The 20,453-nt window shown below is 45.8% G+C and overlaps 1 protein-coding gene across 3 annotated transcripts in view; it reads right to left on the bottom strand.

Annotated features, from left to right (window-relative positions):
• Positions 1-17,266, bottom strand: part of Pawr (pro-apoptotic WT1 regulator) — an 80,013-nt gene extending 62,747 nt beyond the window's left edge. Inside the window, exons 1-2 of one of the 3 annotated variants that reach the window (XM_006241317.5) lie at positions 16,986-17,266; positions 15,950-16,567 (exon numbers count right to left, since the gene is read on the bottom strand). In XM_006241317.5, coding sequence (XP_006241379.1) covers positions 15,950-16,441 — 492 coding nt within the window. In that variant the 5' untranslated portion in view covers positions 16,442-16,567; positions 16,986-17,266. Of the gene's footprint in view, positions 1-15,949; positions 16,568-16,985 lie in introns of those variants that run through there. The other 2 variants (XM_039079857.2, NM_033485.3) reach the window with 2 other exon arrangements.
• Positions 17,267-20,453: the final 3,187 nt, after the last annotated feature.

Genomic DNA, 20,453 nt, shown 5'->3' with positions numbered 1-20,453 from the left:
CCAGGAGGAGCTAGCTATCTATGTGCTTCCAGGGTGCCCGGGAGCTCTGCATTGCCCTCCTACACTCTCACTATCAGCACGTGACATTGGATTGGAGGCCAGGGTGGGGTAAGGGCTGGAGAGCCAGGACAAGGGTTGTGGGGATGCACTACTCCCACTGAAGGCACACAAGCAAACTCACACAGGCTTCTGTGTGCTACTGCCCGAACCACCACACAGGAAGGACTCAGAACAGAGAAGCCCAGGGATGAAGAATGTGGTGTACTTTTAAGATGATTTCTCCCATCTTGACTTAAATACTTCAGACCCTGACTGGTTTTATGAAAAATGAACTCAGTCTTTGAGATACTCAAGGGCTAGCCCTAAATGCCGGTGACCGGAAGTATGAACAAATTCCCTGTACTAGAGCATGGAGTTGAAACTAGAGAGGGCCAATAAACCTTAAATTTAGGATCCCTACTCATCCAAATTGCCCACACCTCATCAGACAGTAAGTAATTTAGAAACACAATAATCATCTTAACAGGTACTCTTATCACCAACCCTTAGTTAAGAGACTCTCAGGTATTCCTTTTTAAAAGGTCTAAAGATCCCCCCCAGGGTGGGGGCGATATACACACTCAAACTGTTAAATACATTATTAAAAATGATAATCACTGTTCCTTTATTTTTCTCAGGATGCTCACCTAAGGAGGAAAATGTTGACACTTTTAACCTAAGAGCCCACAGAATGGCAAAAACTGGTGTTTATCTGAAAGTGTCGATCACACTTTTCATTTCTTAAACTACAGCAGGAGGAGGTCCCCTTCATCTTTAAAACAATAAAGCTTTTGTTTTATCTTTCCTGTGTATGAGTGTTTTGCCCGCATACATGTCTGTGCACCCCTCATGTGTCTGGTGTCAGAGGCAGGAAGAGAACATAGCTCCTCAGAGCTGGGGACCGAACCCAGGGCCTTGTGCTTCCTAGGCAAGCGCTCTACCACTGAGCTAAATCCCCAACCCCGTATCACTCATTTCTTAAGGGCAAGTCAGATGTCTATTGAATTTTTTTCATAGAAAATTTTTTCCTGATCAATTATCATTTAAAACAAACAAACACCCTAACTAACCATCACCACCACCACCACCACCACCACCATCATCATCATCATCATCACATCACCATAAGGCTTCCCAAGACAGCATACATCACATGGGATCAATTTGCATAATATCAAAGTTAACAGGAATGGCTGTAACTGTCCAAACAAATTGTTAGCAGTTGTTTCCTAATAGTGTTAAAGCTGTAGCCTGCAATTTTCAAAAATGGATATATCTTAAGTTTGGCTACAAGTTTTAAGTCTATTTCTCAATATTTGTGATTTTTTAGACAACTCTAGGAGAAAAAAATTAAACTTAAATAAAATCATCACTCCATCTGAACATACTATTCTTTTAAAATTTTTTCTTAATCTTGTATTCCAGGATCTTCAACCATACTGCAAGCCCTGGATTGTACTGTTTACTGTACAAAGCTGTTTCTAGTTGTTGTGTGCCTTAGCCTGAGCATACATGCTTAATCCCTCTGGCTAGAATACAGACATACCCTTAGGACACCTTTAATACCAAACAATGAAGGTAAAGTTAGTTTGTAAAAGGAAGCAGCCATGTTTGAAAGTGATATGCAATTGAGGGGCTGCCAAAGTGAGGAATCAGAAAGATTTGTCAGAATAGGATATGCCCAACTCTCACACGAAGAGAGAGGAAAGGGACGCTACTTAAGAGAGTAGCACAGAGAGACAAAAGAGAAGGAGGCACTTTTACTGGGACAACTACACACACACACAGAGAGAGAGAGAGAGAGAGAGAGAGAGAGAGAGAGGGGGGGGGGGGGCAAGCTAGACACAGGTGAAAACAGAATCATCCAGAAAATGAGAAGGAGCCAGAAGATTAGAACAGATTGCCAGCATTAGTTTGAGATCAAGCAGAGCAATTCAGTAGCAGCAAGGAGACAGAAGCCAGACTGAATCAGTCAGCTTGAAGAAGAGTTAAAGCCAGAACAGCTGAATTGACCAGCCAGCCAGAGTTCAGAAAGAACTAGGAAGGAGTAAGTTTACTCAACAGTAAGTCCCAGAGGCTGGAAACATTCTATCTAGGCCTAGATTAGATTGTATGGAGGCTAGAAATTTCCATGGCTAGGCCTGTGTTAACAGACAGGCATTAAGCCTCACTGGCAACGATTAACAGAAGAATAAGAGATTCTATTAAAATCTTACATGACAAACATATGTGCTGTAGATACTCTCAGGAAACCCTGGTTTCCAGAGAAACTAACAAAAACCTAACAATACTCATAGTTAGCCATACTCATAGTTAGCCAGCCTACAAAGTAAATGTTTTGTGATCACACCTTTAAACTGTAATTCAACAAATGAAGTGATGGGGGATGGAATGAAAAGAAGTAGCTGTCTGGTAGAGCTCTCCTAGGGTATCCTGGTTCAACTGCAGCATTGCCCCATGAAAACCAGGATCAAGTCAACTTCTAGTCACTGACTATGCAGCTCCCTGTTGCACTTTACCTTTCAACACCCCGAGCCTTCCTCTCTCTTTGCACATAGGCCTCAGTCCAGATTTTCGACCTTTCTAATACAATGCACACTGCAAGATCATTCCCCTGAAGCCAGTTCTGTACTCCACCAGAGCCTTCCCATTCCGAAGCTCCATCCCTCAATGTGTACACCACTGGTCCATTCTCCAAATTCAGATCTCAATTCAAAAGTCTGGCTTCACAAACCCTTCCCTGCCAGCCTTGAAGTACGGCCACTACTCTGTAACCCTCTCTCCTAGTATCGCCTTGCTTAGGCCTCTCCACAGGACAATAACCAGACTTTACCATCTGCCTTTGATCATACACATACCCTTCTATCAGAATCACTTAACTTACACATCACACACATGTACACACATACACCCCTAATTTTTCCCTATAAAATTGAAAACACATAGGCAGTAAAGAATTATCATAATACGTGTCATTTGCCCGTCATTAGTTAGGGCACACTTAGGAGCTGGAGAGGACTGGCTGTTCTTCCAGAGAACCTGCGTTTCATTCCCAGCACCCACATGGAGGCTCACAAACACATGTAACTCCAGTAACAAGGGATCCTGACCTCTGAGAACAGTACACACATGTTGTGCAGACATACATGTGGGCCAAACAACTAAAATAAACGCCTTACACACACACGCACACACACACACACACACACACACACACACAGAGAGAGAGAGAGAGAGAGAGAGAGAGAGAGAGAAGGGAGGGGGGAGAGGGAGAGGGTTTATTGGAAAAGGTAACAGTCATCCTGGGGTGAAGCTGGACTTTAGAAAAAACCGAACGGAGAAGACAGGCCAGGGGTGGCAATGCATTTCTTAAGTCAGAAATGTTGAATAGCTTCTTTTTTCTGGGTCGCACTACAGTGTGGGTGATTTTTGTTTGTTTGTTTTTGTTTTGTTTTTGTTTTTCGAGACAGGCTTTCTCTCTGTAGCTCCAGCTATCCTGGAACTCTGTCTGTAGACCAAGCTACGCTCAAACTGTAAAGATTGACCTGCTTCTGCCTCCCAAGGGCTGGGATTAAAGACATGCACCACTATCGCCCAGTGTGTGAATTACTTTTTATTTTAATTACTGTCTTTGAAATTACCAAAGATACTTGATAATCCTATACTTATAAAAAGAGACGTACAATCTGTCATATGTACTCCATCCAGTTGAGGACATTAGCAGAGTTAAAGACACAAGACTCAGAATGTGGCAATAAACTGCATTCAGCTCCAGTGTGCCGGTTTCAGTGTCGCCCCAGGCAGTCTGACAACAACCTCTGGGACAACCCCCTCATGTCCCTCGTTCCTCCACTCTGTTCTGGTCACCAAAGAGCAGCAGCTGAGCTCAAACAACCTAAGGAACAAGCCTCGGTCCAGGGCTCTGGCAGCCGGGCAGCTCTGAAATCCTAGCAACAGTTTTAAGGTTTCCCCACTTTTCTTCCCTAACATCACCTCTATCTCAGCCAGGCGTGCTCCTCTGGCCATTCTGCACGTCAGGCCTAACCCTCTCTTCTTCACTGAATTCTCTGATCAGTTCTTCAAGAGACGCCTCATTTTTATGCTTCCCTCTGTTCTGGTGCACCATCTGCCTGACTCTGCTTCTCACATCTTCTCTAAGACTCTGGTCTTCTCTAAGTCCAGTGACTCTGGGCTAAAAAACAAATGCAAACTCATCCCATTCCCCACTGGATCCAGACTTGGCAACAGACTTGGGTACAGCTCCAGAAGAAGACACCGGAAGCTGTATTCTCAAAGCGAGGTCTATAAGGAAGGATTCACACACAACAGTGTCTGACAGCTTACGCTGAACTGTAGCCATCGATCCCACCAGAGGAGTGAGACATTTGTCATGTTTAAATTGGGAGGTCTGACTTGCTATTATATGCTGCACACCAGCTAAAATACAAAACCTTAAGAAAGAAAGAAGAAAAGAAAGAAAAAAAAGTCTCAAATTACATGTCCCCACCACAAAACTTCCGGAAGGACCTCCCATGCTATGTTTCTGTATTAGCAACACAGCCTGACAGTTTACATTTGATTAGATACATCTTTATCTTTTTGCTTCGTTTTGTTTAGTTGAGACAGGGCCTTAAGTGTAACCCCAGCTGTCCAGGAACTCACTGTGTAGAGCAGGACGCCATTCATCTCAGAGGTCAGCCTGCCTCTGCCTTCTGAGCATGGGGATTAAAGACATGGAACGCCACGCCCGGCCGGGACACATCTAGTGTTTCAGAATCTTAGGTACATGTATGATGCCCACGCATGCATGATGGCAAAACGCTCAGACAGACAAAATATGTAAATCTAAAGCATCTTTAAATGTTAAAAAAAAAAAAAAAAAGGGCGAGGCGGGAAATGTGAGTGGCTGGGGAGGGGGAACACCATCATAGAAGAAGGGGGTGGGGGATGGGATAGGGGGCTTATGGACGGGAAACCGGGAAAGAGGATAATATTTGAAAAGTAAATAAAAAAAATCCAATAAAAATTTTTTTAAAATGTTATAAAAGTAAAAAAATCGGGCTGGAGAGATGGCTTAGTGGTTAAGAGCACTGACTGCTCTTCCAGAGGTTCTGAGTTCAAATCCCAGCAACCACATGGTGGCTCACAGCCATCTGTAATGAGATCCGATGCCCTCTTCTGGTGTGTCTGAAGACAGCTACAGTGTACTTATATAGAATAAATAAATCTTTAAAAAAAAAAAAGTAAAAAAATCACAATATAATGTCAAACTTAAAAGAAGCTTACTAAATATACACATAAAACTTAACATGTAAAAGGAAAATATATCAAACTGGTAAATTTTAATCTATAGGCGTTCTTGCACAAACCTCATTTTTTTTTAAATTTAATACTTTATTTGTTTGAGCGCCTGTGACATGGAGTATGTGTATGGAGTACTCGTGGTAGTCATAGGACAGCTGTTGGAAATCGTTTCTCCCCTTTCTGATTACTTCTGTATCAAAAGAAAAATAGGCCAGAGAGATGGTCAGTGAATAAAGGACCTGTTGTGCAAGCAGGGGGAGCGGAGTTCAGATCCACGGTGCCCAATTAAAAACTGGGTTTGCTAACGCACGTCTGTGACTCTAGCACTGGGCTTGGGGAGGAAGCAGATACCTAGAGCAGGACAGCCAGCCTAGCCTACCCAAAAAAGGAAAGTTCTTCAATTCCCTGAGAGATTATCTCAAAAGATAAGGGAAAGGTGGGAAGCAGGAGACTGCTCAGAAGTAAATGAGTGCTTGGTATGCAAGCATTCTGTGGAGGCTTGAAAATGCTTGGCCCAAAGGGAGTGGCACTATTAGGAGGTGTGGCCTTGCTGGAGGAAGTGTGTCCCTGTGGGGGTGGGCTCTCAGGTCCTCTAGTGCTCAAGCTCTGCTCAGGGGTGGAGGGAGTCTCCTCCTGGCTGCCTTTGGACCAAGATGTAGAACTTTTGGTTCCTCTAGCACCATGTCTGCCTGCACACTGCCCTGCTTCCCGCCATGATGATAATGGACTGAACCTCTAAAACTGTAAGCCAGCCTTAATTAGATGTTTGCCTTTATACAAGTTGCCTTTGTCATGGTGTCCCTTTACCGCAATAAAACCCAAAGACACAGGAGGACTTGAGTTTGGATCTCGAGCACGTACACAGCAAACAACATGGCCACATACACATCAGTGTTGGGTCAGAAGGAACAGGCAGATCCTGGGGACCTGCCGGCCTGCCAGCCTAGCCAAAACCTTGGGAGCTCCAGGTTCAGTGAAAGACTGTCTTTGGGAACCAGGTAGGGCAGTATAGAGCAGGAGATCTGACATCCTCTCTGGTTTCAGTTCATGGATGTGCAGGCGTGCTCGCTCTCTCTCTCTCTCTCTCCCTCCCTCCCACACACACACACACACACACACACACACACACACACACATTTCTACATCTTGCACTTGCAGACAAGAGACAAAACAAGCATCATTCCTAAAAGCAGGATTGAGAAAAGCACCAAGTTCCTCAAAGATCACAAACGGGAAACAAAGGGGAGGAAGGAACACGTGGAGCAGCTGCAGGAGGAGTGAGTTTCCCCGAGTGACACCTGTCTTCCAAGGAGTCATATTTGAAGAAGAATGAGAAGCAGCTAAGAAGGCAACAGATACCTGCCTTCTGCAGCCCAAACTCAAGAAACAACAGCAAGCTGTAAGCTTCTGAGTGACTGACACCCAGACCATATTCTAGCAAAAACAAAAAAAAAAGTATTGCATGTTTTTATTTTCAGACTTGGCCGTAGGCTCTTCTCTGGCTGAGCCCTCTCCGGGCCCAGATTCAGGATGTTAGCTATCAGCAGAGCTTCCTCATCCTACCTCATTTCACTCTGCCCACCTCCAAAGTCACTCACAAACTTATCTGTTACAAAGTTACTTGAGTGGGATTCTATCACTGAGTTATTTACTTCCTTTCCTTCCTTTTTTCTTTTGTTTTTTGTTTTGTTTTGTTTTGTTTTGAGACTGAGTGTCTTTGTGTAGGTAGCCCTGGCCTTCCCAGAACTCACCCTGTAGACAAGGCTGGCCTTGAACTCCGAGGTCTGCCTGCCTCAGCCTCCAGAGTGCTAAGATTAAAAGCATGCACTACCACCACCCAGCTGCTGGCTACTGTCTAACTCAGGAATTTGAAATTCTTTCTTTTACTACGAACCTATTGTTTGACACTACTTTACACAGTTCATTCCTCTTCAGATTTATTTGTTCCAGAACAAAGAGTCCTTTTAGTAAGGATTTCACATGAGGCAGGTAACCTTTTCCTTTCCAGAACTGATGAGAGTTATTGTATAAACAGGTATGGACAGAGGAAGGAAGCACCCAGCCAAAATACTCATAAAGAACAACAGAATCAATTGGATTCCCTGGCTTGCCACTGGGATCTGTCCCAAGCTGAGCTGGTCATTCCTCATTAACTGTTCTCTACTCCCTCCCCGACTTAGATTCCCTGCACAAGGAAGACACTGCTGATAGAACAGACCCACCCAAGGTGTTTCCAACAGGGATAGCCCGGGTGTGAGCCCAGCCTCAGATCGAAGTCACCGCCACGTTCTGCCAGGACGGCCTTCGGGCAAGACACAGCTTCTTTGAGGCTCAGATTCTTTGTCGTGTACAAGGGTGGAAAAAACCCACCTTGTGAATAAAGGTGAAGACACAATTCAGGGAACTCCTGCTCTGAATGGCACAGACAATAATTCACATACGCAAGAGCAATTATCTCCTTGTTCCGCCCTATGCTCCTGCTTCAACATCGGTCAGTCTGACTGGGTGTTGTAGAATGTCAAGACGGTTGTCAAGAACTTAAATCCTAAAAGCAACTTCTGTGCCTATTTTGGTGAATACAACCCCACTACATCTATTAAAATAGCGGGATCACCCTGGCTTTCCTTCTGCTCAGGGATCAAACACGGAAACTCAGCTACACTTTCAACCCCAATCTTAAAAGAGCTATTTTAACTGTACACACACATATGTACATGCACACAAGTGTAGTTTCCCTTGGAACTAGAGATCCAGGTAGTTTTGAGCTAGGGTCCTCTGGAAGAGAGGTATGCCGTCTCACCCTCAGGGTCATCTGTTCAGCTCCCAAACTGTGCCCTTTAAAGGGATAAATTTACTTTTTTTTTTTACTCATATCCTCAAGCATCATCTTCTGAATAATTCTGTTCTTCACCAGGAAGTTACAATCTTTTCTAATACTAAAAATATTCTGCAACTCCAAAAATAATATGAGTTAATCCGCACATCATACGGCAATTTCTCAAAGAAGTACTAGTTTGTTTACATGCCCATAGATAAGTTTGGTCTTAAATTAGATTATAATACATTAGTCATTGGTTCTATCTTTATCCTATTTTCGGGAACCCTATATAATTAGCCTGCGTGTTGATGACAGATCTGTAAACAAACTGATCTGCAGCATAAACTTTCATATCCAACCATTCCAGCAAACCCCTAACTAAATAATGGCTTTCAAACCCCAATGGTCTTGTTTCTTGATCTTAGAACACAAAACAACAGTGTCTGAAACTTGTTTCAAGCATTTGTTTCATATGAACATATGGGCTTATAGTGCTTGCCTATGATCCCTGCCCTTCTGGATGCAGAAGCAGGAGGATATCTGTGACTTCAAGTCCAACATGGTCTACATAGAGACCTTGTTGTCTCAGGGGAAGGGAGGGAGGGAAGAAGGGAGGGAGGGAAGAAGGGAGCGAGGGAGAGAGCGAAGTAGGGAAAGGAAGGAGGGGGAGGGACAGAAAGGGAGGAGAAGAGATAGGGAAAGAAGAGAGGGAGGAAGGGGGAAGGAAAAGAGGAAGGTGAAGAGTGGGAAAGCGGAAAAGAAGGGGGAATTAGATGAGTATTTCTGAAAACATCAAATCCTGACCAACTAGCAGCAAATCATATGTTAAGATTTGAACGTGGACTATTTCTACCTTTGAGAGGTAGTCAGTGTTTTGCACTTTTAGAGATTCAGTGTTCTCACAGATCACATGTGTTGAGACGCCAGGCATATAGGTAAGCTAAAGGAACAAACAGATGGCCGAGGCTGACCCTCTGTCAGTCGGTGTCGTGGCTCTGAACAGTTGGCTAAAACAAACAGGAAGATCCCTCTTCTCCAAGTCTGTAAAGGATCAGCTGCTAGTCCAGGAGGCCAGCAGCCTAACAGGTTACAGTAGGAAGCAAAGAAAAACTAATCTAATCTAAGACATCTGCATCTAATATAAGCTTGGATAAGAAAGCCAGAAAACCGTGACAGAGTTTGAACTGTCAGCCACTGAAGGTATCCATACATGCATCGTGTGCTTTGCCCTTTTCCTATGTAAAACATGAGTGACAGCTAAGTTCCAGTTACACATAAACATTACATATATTTCTCTATGGTTTTGGCTGTTGACAAATGCAGGACAAGAAGCAAAGTAGAAGTATTTTGCATTAAATACTTGACATTATATAAGTACTTAAAGTGACCTAAATTTCCAAGGATATCAAGTTAAACCTTGAGTTTTAAGAGTTTCCTGGATTGCCCTCCTGTATCGAGTCCACAACACAACAAGCAGTTATCAATGTACTTCATATAAATAGCATTTGAACATTTTTATAACCTTTTTTGTAAAACAATGTCTCCCTGTAGAGGTCAGGCAGGTCCCAGACACCCATCTTCCTACCTAAGCCTCCCAACTGTGACTGTCTCCCCCATCCATTTGTTAGAACCACATAACAATTCTGCACGATAAGTAATATTACTTTCACTGGATAAACCAGTAAACTAAAGGCTATTCAAGCTAGGTCTTCTCAAACTTACAGTACACACACACACACACACACACACACACACACACACACGCACATACACGCAAATCCTTCAAGAACATGTCAAAACACAGTCTCAGGTGATCCCTTTACCCAGGTGGGTCTGGGAAGTCTGTTGAAAACAACGGGTAAGTGTCACCCAGGTGGCCGGTCCCCCTCCCAGGTCACAGCAGATACCGCTTTTAGCTAACACGGTTCAACTTTCAAGCACTGTAATGTCCGCTGCTTTCTCCCTAGGCATCAATGCTCTCAAGGTTTGCAGGCCTCTATGAATAACCCAAAACAAATGTAAAACTTTACATCCTGTCAAATACCCCCAGCACCTAATTCCAGTAGAAACCACTGGTGGGTGGCAGGTGCCTGCCCAAGTTTTTAAAAAAAAAAAAAAAATGTAAAAATGGAGGAAGTTCATCAGAAGTTCTTTTCTCTGAAAGGCGGGAAGGATTGCTATTAAATTACTTAAAATCACCACCTTGTCAGTTTGAATGCCATTGTACTTTACTGAGTGAAGACTAAAGCCTAGGCAACTACAGGTTCCAGAACATAAAGGAAACTCCAGACAAAAGTAGGAGCCTGTTTATAGAGCGCGGCCTGGGCGTACAATGAAGGGACAGAACTCCCCATTCATTTCTTGTCCCTGGGAGTCACATCGGCGAGGGCCTCATGCATGTTAACAAGCACTGTGGCGATGAACAATGGGTCCCCAGCCCTATAGTAGACACTGTTAAAAGGATGGATTTTACGGTATGTGGATCTCTCCGCTTTTAAAGGAGGGGGAAAAAAGGACCCCGAGAAAATTGCAAGCCCCGACATTTACCAACAATTTTAAACTTCTAAAACATTTGCTATCAGCATTTTCTCTTTTCTTTTTTTTTTTAGTTTATTTATTTATTTTTATTTTCTGTGCATCGGTGTTTTGCCTGCATGCATATCTGTATAAGGGTGTTGAATCCTGCAGTTACAGACTGTTGTGAGCTGCCACGTAGGTGCTGTATTTTGAACCTGGATCCCCTGGAAGAGTGGTCAGTGCGCTTAACCACCGAGCCATCTCTCCAGCCCCCGTCAGTATTCATATTAAAGCCTCCAGGGCTGGAGAGATGGCTCAGCAGTTAAGAGCACCCGACTACTCTTCCAGGGGTCCTGAGTTCAATTCCCGGCAACCACATGGTGGCTCACAGCCATCTGTAAAGAGATCCGATGCCCTCTTCTGATGTGTCTGAAGACAGCTACAATGTACTTATATATAATAAATGAATACATCTTTAAAAAAAAAAAAAAAAAAAAAAAAAGCCTCCAGGTAGATTAAGAAACGCCTCTTGGTATTCCCATCGTGGTCCAGACTGTCTACCTTTCTGTGAGATGAATCAGGAGAGACATTACCAATGACTCAGATGGAGAAAATCTGACATGTGAATGGGGGACAGCACAAACACTGAAGCCACTTAGGACACTGGGCTTGCTGTGTACTAAGGACATTTCCTAATCTACCGGGGTTTGCAAGGTTTACTAAGTAGAACATGCCTCGAGCAGGGTTCAGAGAATAGCTGCTGTCCCAACGGTACTCCTACGAAAGTGCTCTCTCTGCATTAAATGATCCTCCAGCCTCACCTCCGAAGGCCTGAGTTCGAATGCTGCAGTAGCAACACAGTCTTGTCAGGGAAAAATAATAATCACTTGAGCAGTGTGAAAGTATACATTTTTTCCTAATTGCTCACAAAAAAACAATTTCACATTTTTTTTTCATTTTGACAGCACCATGGTGTTAAACACCTTCTGAAGCAAACTGGAGTGGACCAGAAAGTGATTTCTAAGCCTACAGATTTGGCTTAATCTCTATTCAACTCCAAACTTTTACAGGCTCCGTCTTTCAAAGGCCTAACTATCGATGACGACTTTAATAAACCATGAAGGGAGAAAAGATAAGGAAGTATGCTAAATAATGCAAGGCTTAATTCCTTAAAAATCCATGTTTCTTCCCCACACGGACACATTTAAACTACTGCCCTATCGCTTACTGTGTGCATTCCTTTTTAATCCGTATATCGTAACTGTTATGTTTATATCCATATAATCTTGAATCACTTAAAGTCTAAGCCTCTCCCTGCTACTCTGGCTATGGACAGGGAACAGCAGTGCTGCACTGCCCTTTAAGCACGTCAGCCTGGCGCTATGCAAGTAGAAGGTTTAACTAGACCTTGGCTTTTAACCTAAAACCTTCAGTGCTATCCGAACCCATAAGTCCAGTTTTCTGTGGTAACTGTCTTCAAGCAGTACCTCTGTCAACAGAGCAGACAGACAACTCTGTCTGAGATGCCCTCAATGCTGCTGCCTCTTCGGAAATAGGTATCCCACTTAGGGGTGAAGATACACTCATCTTTCTTCCCATGTTCCCTTATTATATTTGGGAGTGTCAGTGGACAAAGCCTGTGTTCTAGCCACTTCTATATGTCCAGACTGCAACCCAGTGATTCTCAACCCTGACTCACAATAGAACTACATGGGGAGTTTGCAAAAATATTAAGGCCTGGGCTCCATTCCCAAACCCATTAAATCACATGGGAGTGGGAGTGGAGGGCAGGAAGGGCCAAGCATCAGCAGGGGGAGCATTTATTTTTAAGTTCCCCACATGATAGCAACAGGCTGCCAAAGTTAAGAACCACAACTCTTTGACGCTTAAAATGCTGCATGTGTGTGCAAGCGTCCGTGAGAATGTGCAGATGGATATGCACCCAAGAGCCTCGTCCTCAAGTTGGTCAGTCGCAGCTCAATCGTCTCTTCCCTCTAGATGGACAGCATGCCAATAAACACCAACAGCGGGCTGTGTTTCCATGCCTTTCACACTGGTAAGTCAGTGCTAAGTCTTACCCTTCTTCCTAGATTCCAGCCTTGCTCTCCTTAGGAGACACAACGAACACAGGCACCTAATCATCTGACTTGACAAGCACAAACGCTAGTAACAGGTGACATGCCATGTCCCAATTATACAACTTACAGCCAGTTACTACCACACCGGAAGGGTAACAAATGGTAAAAAAGTCAGAGGAAATTTCAAAAACCCTCACTAATGAAAATTATAGTTTGCCTCATTAAAGGATATCTGGAAATGTGGACTTTGATTCTCCCCTCCCACAGTATCTATCTGCCCTGTGTTCCAGCCCTCATCGAGTGGTTTTGGCTTCTAACCTGTTTCCTCGATAAACTGTCTTCTACTTGATACGGGGATGTTTAGCTGCAGCCTCTGCAGCAACATAGCTAGGACAACAGAATACTAAAGTGAGCTAGTGAAGGCCAGAACGCACTCATCAGGCAGATGCTTAAAGAGCACACATTGGGGGATGGGGAGCAGGCTGGTTTCACTTGGTATTCCAGGCTGGTCCCCACCACAGAGAGATCTGCCTGTCTCTGCCTCGGTGGTGGGATTGAAGATAGGCGCCACCCATACGGACTTCTAGAAGGAACAATGTTTTTCAACCCCTGACAAAGGTCCTCTATGCACACTCCAGGGTAATATTTCCGGTATAAACGTGGTTGGGGATATTGTGTGAATGAACGTAAGCGTCACTCGACAGTACACAAAATATATCTTTGTTTCACTACTGACCGGTCAGGTTGGGCACCTAAAAAGTCTATTAAAATAGAGCTTAGTGGAACAGGAAGTGCTAAACTATGTAGCCCACAGAAACCCTTCATCAAGTGGACTTCACCGTTGGACTAGAAGAAATGGCATACGATTCTAAGCCAGCAATGACCTCTAAGTCAGCAACAACCTGAAAGACGGAAAACTGGTGCAGCTTCACAGTTCTGCAACCTATATTCTGCAACTGTTAAAGCAATCTGGGAGGTGTGGGGGGGGGGCGTCTAAAATCCTAAAACTAAGGGAAGGAGACAGTGGAGAAGTATGCCTGCTAGTTAGATACTGCGGTAAAATATGACTTTGTTTTGTTGGGTCCTAGAGCTCGAAATGGAGCCATGGTTACCATTAAAAGAAAGCAATCCTCAATTCCCTATTCAATAAAAAAGGTTCAAATTCCACAGACAAAAAAAGAATGGTACCCTGGGTTGTTTGTTTTTAAGGAAGATTAAATTTAGGAGTTGCCAACACCCGAAGGAAAAACATTCCAGAGTATTAGGCTCAATTACAGGGGGAGCCATCTACATTCCCAGCACTAGGCCCCTCACCCAGAGGAGGACCCGTTAACAGAAGATGTTTCTTCCTACACTCTCACAAGATACACCCTACTTATTTTTCCTGTTTTTTTTAAGTAATTAAAAGAATATAGAATTTTAGCAGAAGCAGCCAGACCCCCCCCCAAAAATGAAGTCTTTAACATCTGCCAACATATTTCCCAAAATAAGACCCCTGTCAGATGAACCCTGAAAGAAGAGCGAAAATGACAAGTTCTTTTATTTGGACCATAAGCTGCTTTTAAAAATAAAGCTGAGGAATGCAGCCTTTCCAAAGCTTTGTCTTCAATTCCCCTAATCTTCATATTTTTCATTTAAAAAAAAAAAAGGAAGAAGAAACCTGGAAATTTGATTACCATTCTTATGAATTCCTTTGAAAGCAATTTTAATGAGTAACAGATATCTTGAATAAATGGTAAGCCACCAGGATGGTTGTTCTGGCTGATAAAAATCTTGGAGACATTCACATAAAAGTACAAAAATATACCCTACAGAGACATACTGATTCTCTAGGTATGAAAATCATATTAATACTTTAAACTAAGATTCTAATACACTCATTACTACAAATTACCTAAACTATAAGTAGTAAATTGGTGGGGGTTGGGGTGGGTACTGACTCCCCAACACATAGCCCTGACTGGTCTCAAACTCCCTATCTTCCTGCCTCAGCCTCAAAGGGCTGGAACTACCGGTATGAGCCTTAATGCCGGGCTTCGAATGTGGTTTTATGTTTTGTTTTGTATTTTCTTTTGTTTAAGCAGTGCTAGGGACCAAACACGGGGCCTTAACGGGTGCTAAGCAAATGCTCTACCACTGAGCTACAGTCCCAGAGTTAGTAAATAGTTTAACAGTCCGTTAATGGATAACAAGGCCAAGAATAAAAAAAGTTGTGGGTGGAGAGTTAAAACTAAAAGGCCATCGAGTAAAAGATGTGGCTTCCTCTGGTGAAACACAGTGGTTAAACCACTTCCCCCAAACAGTTTTAGAATTGCTTCCTTTCAGGTAGATGGAGGTGCGATTACACACTTGCTTAAAAAAATCTTTCCAATGGTTCTCTAATAGAATGCTGCCCGAAGAAATGTTTGGTGACATAACATGAATACTACCCCCACCCCCCACCCCCGCCCCAAACAAAAGGGCACACACCTCCCACAAATGTTTTCCCGACCGCAACTATTAGTTCCTGAACCTCCAGAAACTTAGTTGCTACAGCGTCTCTACTGTCCAAAGTATCGCTGGGGCGGGGTGGGGGGTGATGTATGATGCTGCAGTACAGACTTTTATTTGGGTTTACTGCTGAGGTAACGCTGTCTTAGATATTGCCAAGGCTACGCTTTCTTTACCGGTGCTTTCCTTGTAAACACTGCTAGGGAAGTGGAGATAAAACAACCTGATAGCCGGAGATGGACAGGTGGGAAACCAGAAGACGTCACCTCCTCCACGAATCAATCGATTTCCCTACTGATCACACACACACACACACACACACACACACACACACACACACACACACAGAGAGAGAGAGAGAGAGAGAGAGACAGAGAGAGACAGAGAGACAGAGAGACAGAGACAGAGAGACAGAGAGACAGAGAGACAGAGACAGAGACAGAAGACTAGGCTGCCAAATCGTGGGGAACACCAACTGCCTATCATTCTAAAGCAATAACCCGGTTCCAGGGACCGAAAAAGAGCACATGTCTAACTAATCTGGGTAGGGGGGAACTTCCCAGGAATCATTTGCTCCAAGTAAAACTCCATCCCCGCTGCAAAGTATGGAAGGGAACTCCGGGCCCCGGACCAAGGGAGCTCCCTGGTGGAAGACACTGGAGGCGGCCCTGAGCCCCGCACCGGCCCGCCCCGCCCGGCTCACCTCCGCCGCGGGGATGTTGACCACGCCGGTGGAGCGGCGCTTCTCCCGCAGCTTCCTCTTCTCGATCTGCCCTTTGCCTTTCCTGGCGCTGGGCCCCGAGCTGCGGCCCTTCTCCGGGGCGCTATCCGGCTCCTCCTCGTCTCCCCGGGACGCGGGTGCTCCCGCGGCCCCAGCGGCAATAGGACACTCGTCCTCCGGCCGCCGGGAGCCGGGAGCCCCGCGGGGCAGCGCGGACGAGCCGTGAGCGCAGTTCAGGGCGCCCGGCCCGGGGGCGGCAGGTGCGGCCGCGCCGGCGGGGCCGTGGTTGAGTTCCGAGGTCCCCGCGGCCGTAGTCTGGGCGAGCGGTCCCGCAGGGGACTTGGCGGCTGGATCCCCGCCGCTCGAACCCGGGCCCACGGGGTTCTGCTTGGCGCGCATCTTCTCGCGCTTCGCTTTCCACTCCTCCAGGAAGTCCGTGGTGCTGCCGCTGCTCCGATAGCCGCCGGTCGCCATGTTCCCAGAGGGGCCGGCGGGGGCGCCCCTCACGCCGCGACTCCTGACTCCCGCCGCCGCCGCCTGCCTGGGAAGCGAGAATGAGATGGGGACGGCGCCGGGAGAGCGCGCTGTCGGACAGACGCTCTGCAAGGAAGCACACGGGGCGGAGGGGGGGCGCGGCGTCAGGTCCCCGGACGACTGCGGAGCAGCGATCGGCTTGCCCGCGCGTCCCAGGCGCCAAGTTCGCAGGGCTCACCTCCGCAGTGCACCCCGAGAACTCCGACCCCGCGGGAGGGAGAGAGAGGCAGGCCCCACCCTCGACGCCCTCCCCGTCCCACCCGGGTCCGCGACCCTGCACCGGGACACCCGCGCCGCTGCCACCTGTGTGCACAGCTCCCCGCGACTCCCATTCGGCTCGCGCGGGCCTGAGCTCCGCGCGGCGGACGCCTCCATTCCGAGACGGGACATGGAGCCCCCAGCCGGCTGAAACCGGAGGGGACGTGTCCAGCGGAGAGCGGACCGGTGCGCGCGTCCCGAGCTGGCGGCCGGATGAGCCCCTTACCTCCGAGAACTTTTCGGTGGGACAAGGCGCGGGGCGGGGAGGAGGGTTGTCCAGGTGAGCCGGAGAGCCCGCGACGCGGACGACCAGCAGCCGCAAGCTCGCCGGCCGGAGCTCCGGGGCAGTCCCTGGCTGGAGGGAGGGAGCGAGCGAGGGGCGGAGGGGGGCGGGAGCCGAGCGGGGCCGAAGCGGGGCGGAAAGGGCCGAGTCCCTGAGGCCAGAAGGGGTGGGGGAGGGAGGGAGTGCCGCCGAAGTCCCGCCCTCCGCGCTCAGGTGCGCGGCGCCCCGCCCCTCCCGCCGCCCTGCCTCCTCCCTCCCGGGGCGCGGCTGGGGCGCTTGCGGCCGGGACACCTCCTTCCTAGGCTCTCAACTTCGCAGCGGGCGGTCTTCCAGCTTGTCTGATTTTGGGGCGGGAACGGCCGATCCACGCCCCTCTCCTCACTCCTCTTCCCCGCCTCTCTGGTCTCCCACCACTCTTCCTTTTAAGTACAAGACCGTCTTATTGTAGGGAAAGTTGTGACTTGCCGAAGGAAAAGTCCTACCAGCTAGGGATGATTCAGGACCTGGCTCGCCAGGGTGGGGAAATACCCACACAGTCCCTTTCCCTTGCCGCCCTCCACCTTTTCGGATGCAAGGAGGGTGGGCAGGTAGGAGACTGAGAAACCCAGCAAGCCCCTTCAAAAGCAGAGAGTGTCGTAGTAAAAAAGGGAGTTAGCGAAAAGGGGAGGCTAAAGTGATCGATGAATTACCAAGAGTTTGTTACTCTTTCAAGCTCATGCCGTCTTCACACCGTCTGTACACCGCTTATAGACGGATTTAGCCGCAAATCATAAAGCTGGATAGTCTCTATTTTTCCATCTTTACTGTGCTCAGGGATGAGTCCATTCTCACCTGCGATCAGGGCTAAAGGGACTTTATCTCTCACATCCAGGCAGTAGAGTGTGCATTATTTTCGGGAGCTATGAAACCATGCCTTCATTTCCCAAACAATAAAAGTCTGGCGGCATACAAGCTGACCTAACAAATCATCATCGTTTTGCTCAAGTGGCATAACGTAGGTAAGGAGGCAGCAGGTGACATGCGACAGCAACGGGCACACAGATTATAATGACTCACAGGCTTGTGTTTCTCAGAAGCAGTTCTGGTCTTTGGTCTGCGTATTGGGCTGGACATACGGTTAACTTGGAGAAGGTTTTGAAAGTTGCTTGGTAAAAGGCATCCCCCAGAGAAGAATTTTAAAAATAAATAAACAAATAGATAAATAAATAAATAATAAAAAAACAGGCTGACTGCGAGCCTAGCTAGTACCAACTTAGGTAAGCTGTGTAGATTTCTCGGCCTTGTTTTGTTTTCTGAGCCTGACTATAAATGTTCACACTCATGTGTTACTTACCTGAGGATGCTTGCTTTGAAGGATTGTAAACCTCTCTGGAAAGAGGACAGGCTCAGCCTGGATACACATACGTAAGTTACCACACAGATCATGTATGTTTAAGTTCTCTGAATTCAGTAGCTTTCTTTCCTATGAAAAACAGTACCACATGTTTGAAAGCTGTTTCAAGAGCCGACTCTGATTGTGGTGTACTTGATTCAAGGACTACTCCTGATAATAAGAGTTCAAACAATCATAGGTTTCTGTCTGGGAAGTAAAAGAAAGGAGAAAAAGACAAGGTGAGGAATATATATTAACTTGAAAACAATATACCTCGAACGAACAAGGGTTATACTTATAAATACAAATTTATCGCTTAATTAATCGTCTCTGAGTCAGGAGTTGCTGGCTTGCTTGGCTTTGGGCGAGTTGCTTAACTTCTGCCTCTGTTTACCTGCATATAAAATGGGATAATGATACTTCCTCCGTCGTAAGAGCATTGTGAAAGCGCCTCGGGTCCTTAGATAAAAGGTAATATGTGGGAACCAGAGCAGTCACTAGTCTATAAAGTGCCCAGGGAATCGTGGATGAAAGAGATGATTAAGGTACAAAGCACTCCATTTTGTTATTGTTAACGCTTATGATACCCTTTGTCTTTCGCATCCGCAGTGTTCCCAAAGATACATTGCACAACCAGACTTCTTCCAACAGTATAGCAAAGTGTTTAGCTGAGTCAAGCCTTGACTGCAAGATGTTTGCATATCATCTTTATGTATAGACTCCTGGTGGAATAATCCTCAAAGGCTGGGAGCTCGGTTTCTCAGCCTCCACACTATTGACATTTGGGGCTGGGCGGATCCTTGTTCCGCAGTTTGCTTCATTCATTGTAGCAGGCTTAGCATCAGCTTGGACTTTGGCCTTCAGGATACCAGAAGCACCCACCACCCGCTCTGTGGCATCGCCAAGTGCTCCCAGTCAACAGTACAACCGTCGGAGTTGGTCCTAACACGACTCATTTGAATGAACCACTTGTACTGGTAAGAGAGAAGGACATGATAGTGCTAACAAAAGAAGCGAGATCTTATTTGAAAGTGTCAAAGTGAAAAAAATATTACAAATGCTAACCCTCGCTTATATTTTCCAGACAGCAGGCCAGCTGTATCTCGAACTAGCCCATTTGTGTATCATATACAATTGTATGTTGGGAAATATCCATTTCTTTTTTACTTCTGTGCAGATATCTCTAGAGCATAGAGTCCATTCCCAAATCAAAATAATAGACAAGGAGAGTGTGAAAGCTGAATACTTCAGTTCTACAGGATTGTAACAAGTGACAACAATCCCCCTTAACCCCCCCCCACACACACACACACTAAATGAAGACAGTAAAGTCTTCATTGTTTCTGGCAATGTAAGCTTTTGTGCTCATTGCTTAAGTAGGCTAACCTTGTCTCCTACTTTTTAGTTTGCCTTTTTTTTTTTTTTTTTTTTTTTTTAGGGAAATAAGTTCTCTCAGGCTACCCATGCATACGTTTTTCTTACTCTTAAACCCGCAACTGTACTTAGATTATGATTCTTACTGACTACCCATCCCATGTTTGTAGAGTTAGGACCCCACGCTGCCACCCTGGTCTGTGTTTTGTGCTGGGATGCCATTTCGTCCATTTTTACAACTTCACTTCCTTATTATAAAACGATTCCTTTGCAATGAAAGGTCGCTTTCATTTTCTTTCCTAATTACTGGTGTATCTTTCTGTGTGCTACTTACAAGTCGACACCCAATTATTTCCCTTCTCGATGCAGTTTAGAATGTTGGCTAATTTATTGACTTTGCTTTTTCCTTTTTCCTGGGAGATATGACTCCTGGATCTCAATGTGGAGTTGGAGCACTCCTGATCCAACTTCTGTGGACTAGGAATTTCCAGCAGTCTCCTCAGAGAGTCTGGAAAAACAGCCTCCCTGATGGGAGCCTTACTTACAGAAGTTGATTTTACTTTCATTCATTCTTTCTTTCTTTTTCTTTTTTGTTTGTTGTTGTTGTTTGTTTTTGTCTTTGTTTTGGAGACAAGGTTTCTCTGTGTGGCCTTGGTTATTCTGGA

Source organism: Rattus norvegicus, chromosome 7 (assembly GCF_036323735.1).
Source record: "Rattus norvegicus strain BN/NHsdMcwi chromosome 7, GRCr8, whole genome shotgun sequence".
Lineage (NCBI taxonomy): Eukaryota > Metazoa > Chordata > Mammalia > Rodentia > Muridae > Rattus > Rattus norvegicus.
The sequence above is the reverse complement of the archived record's forward strand: the minus strand, read 5'-3'. Positions and strand labels throughout refer to the sequence as shown.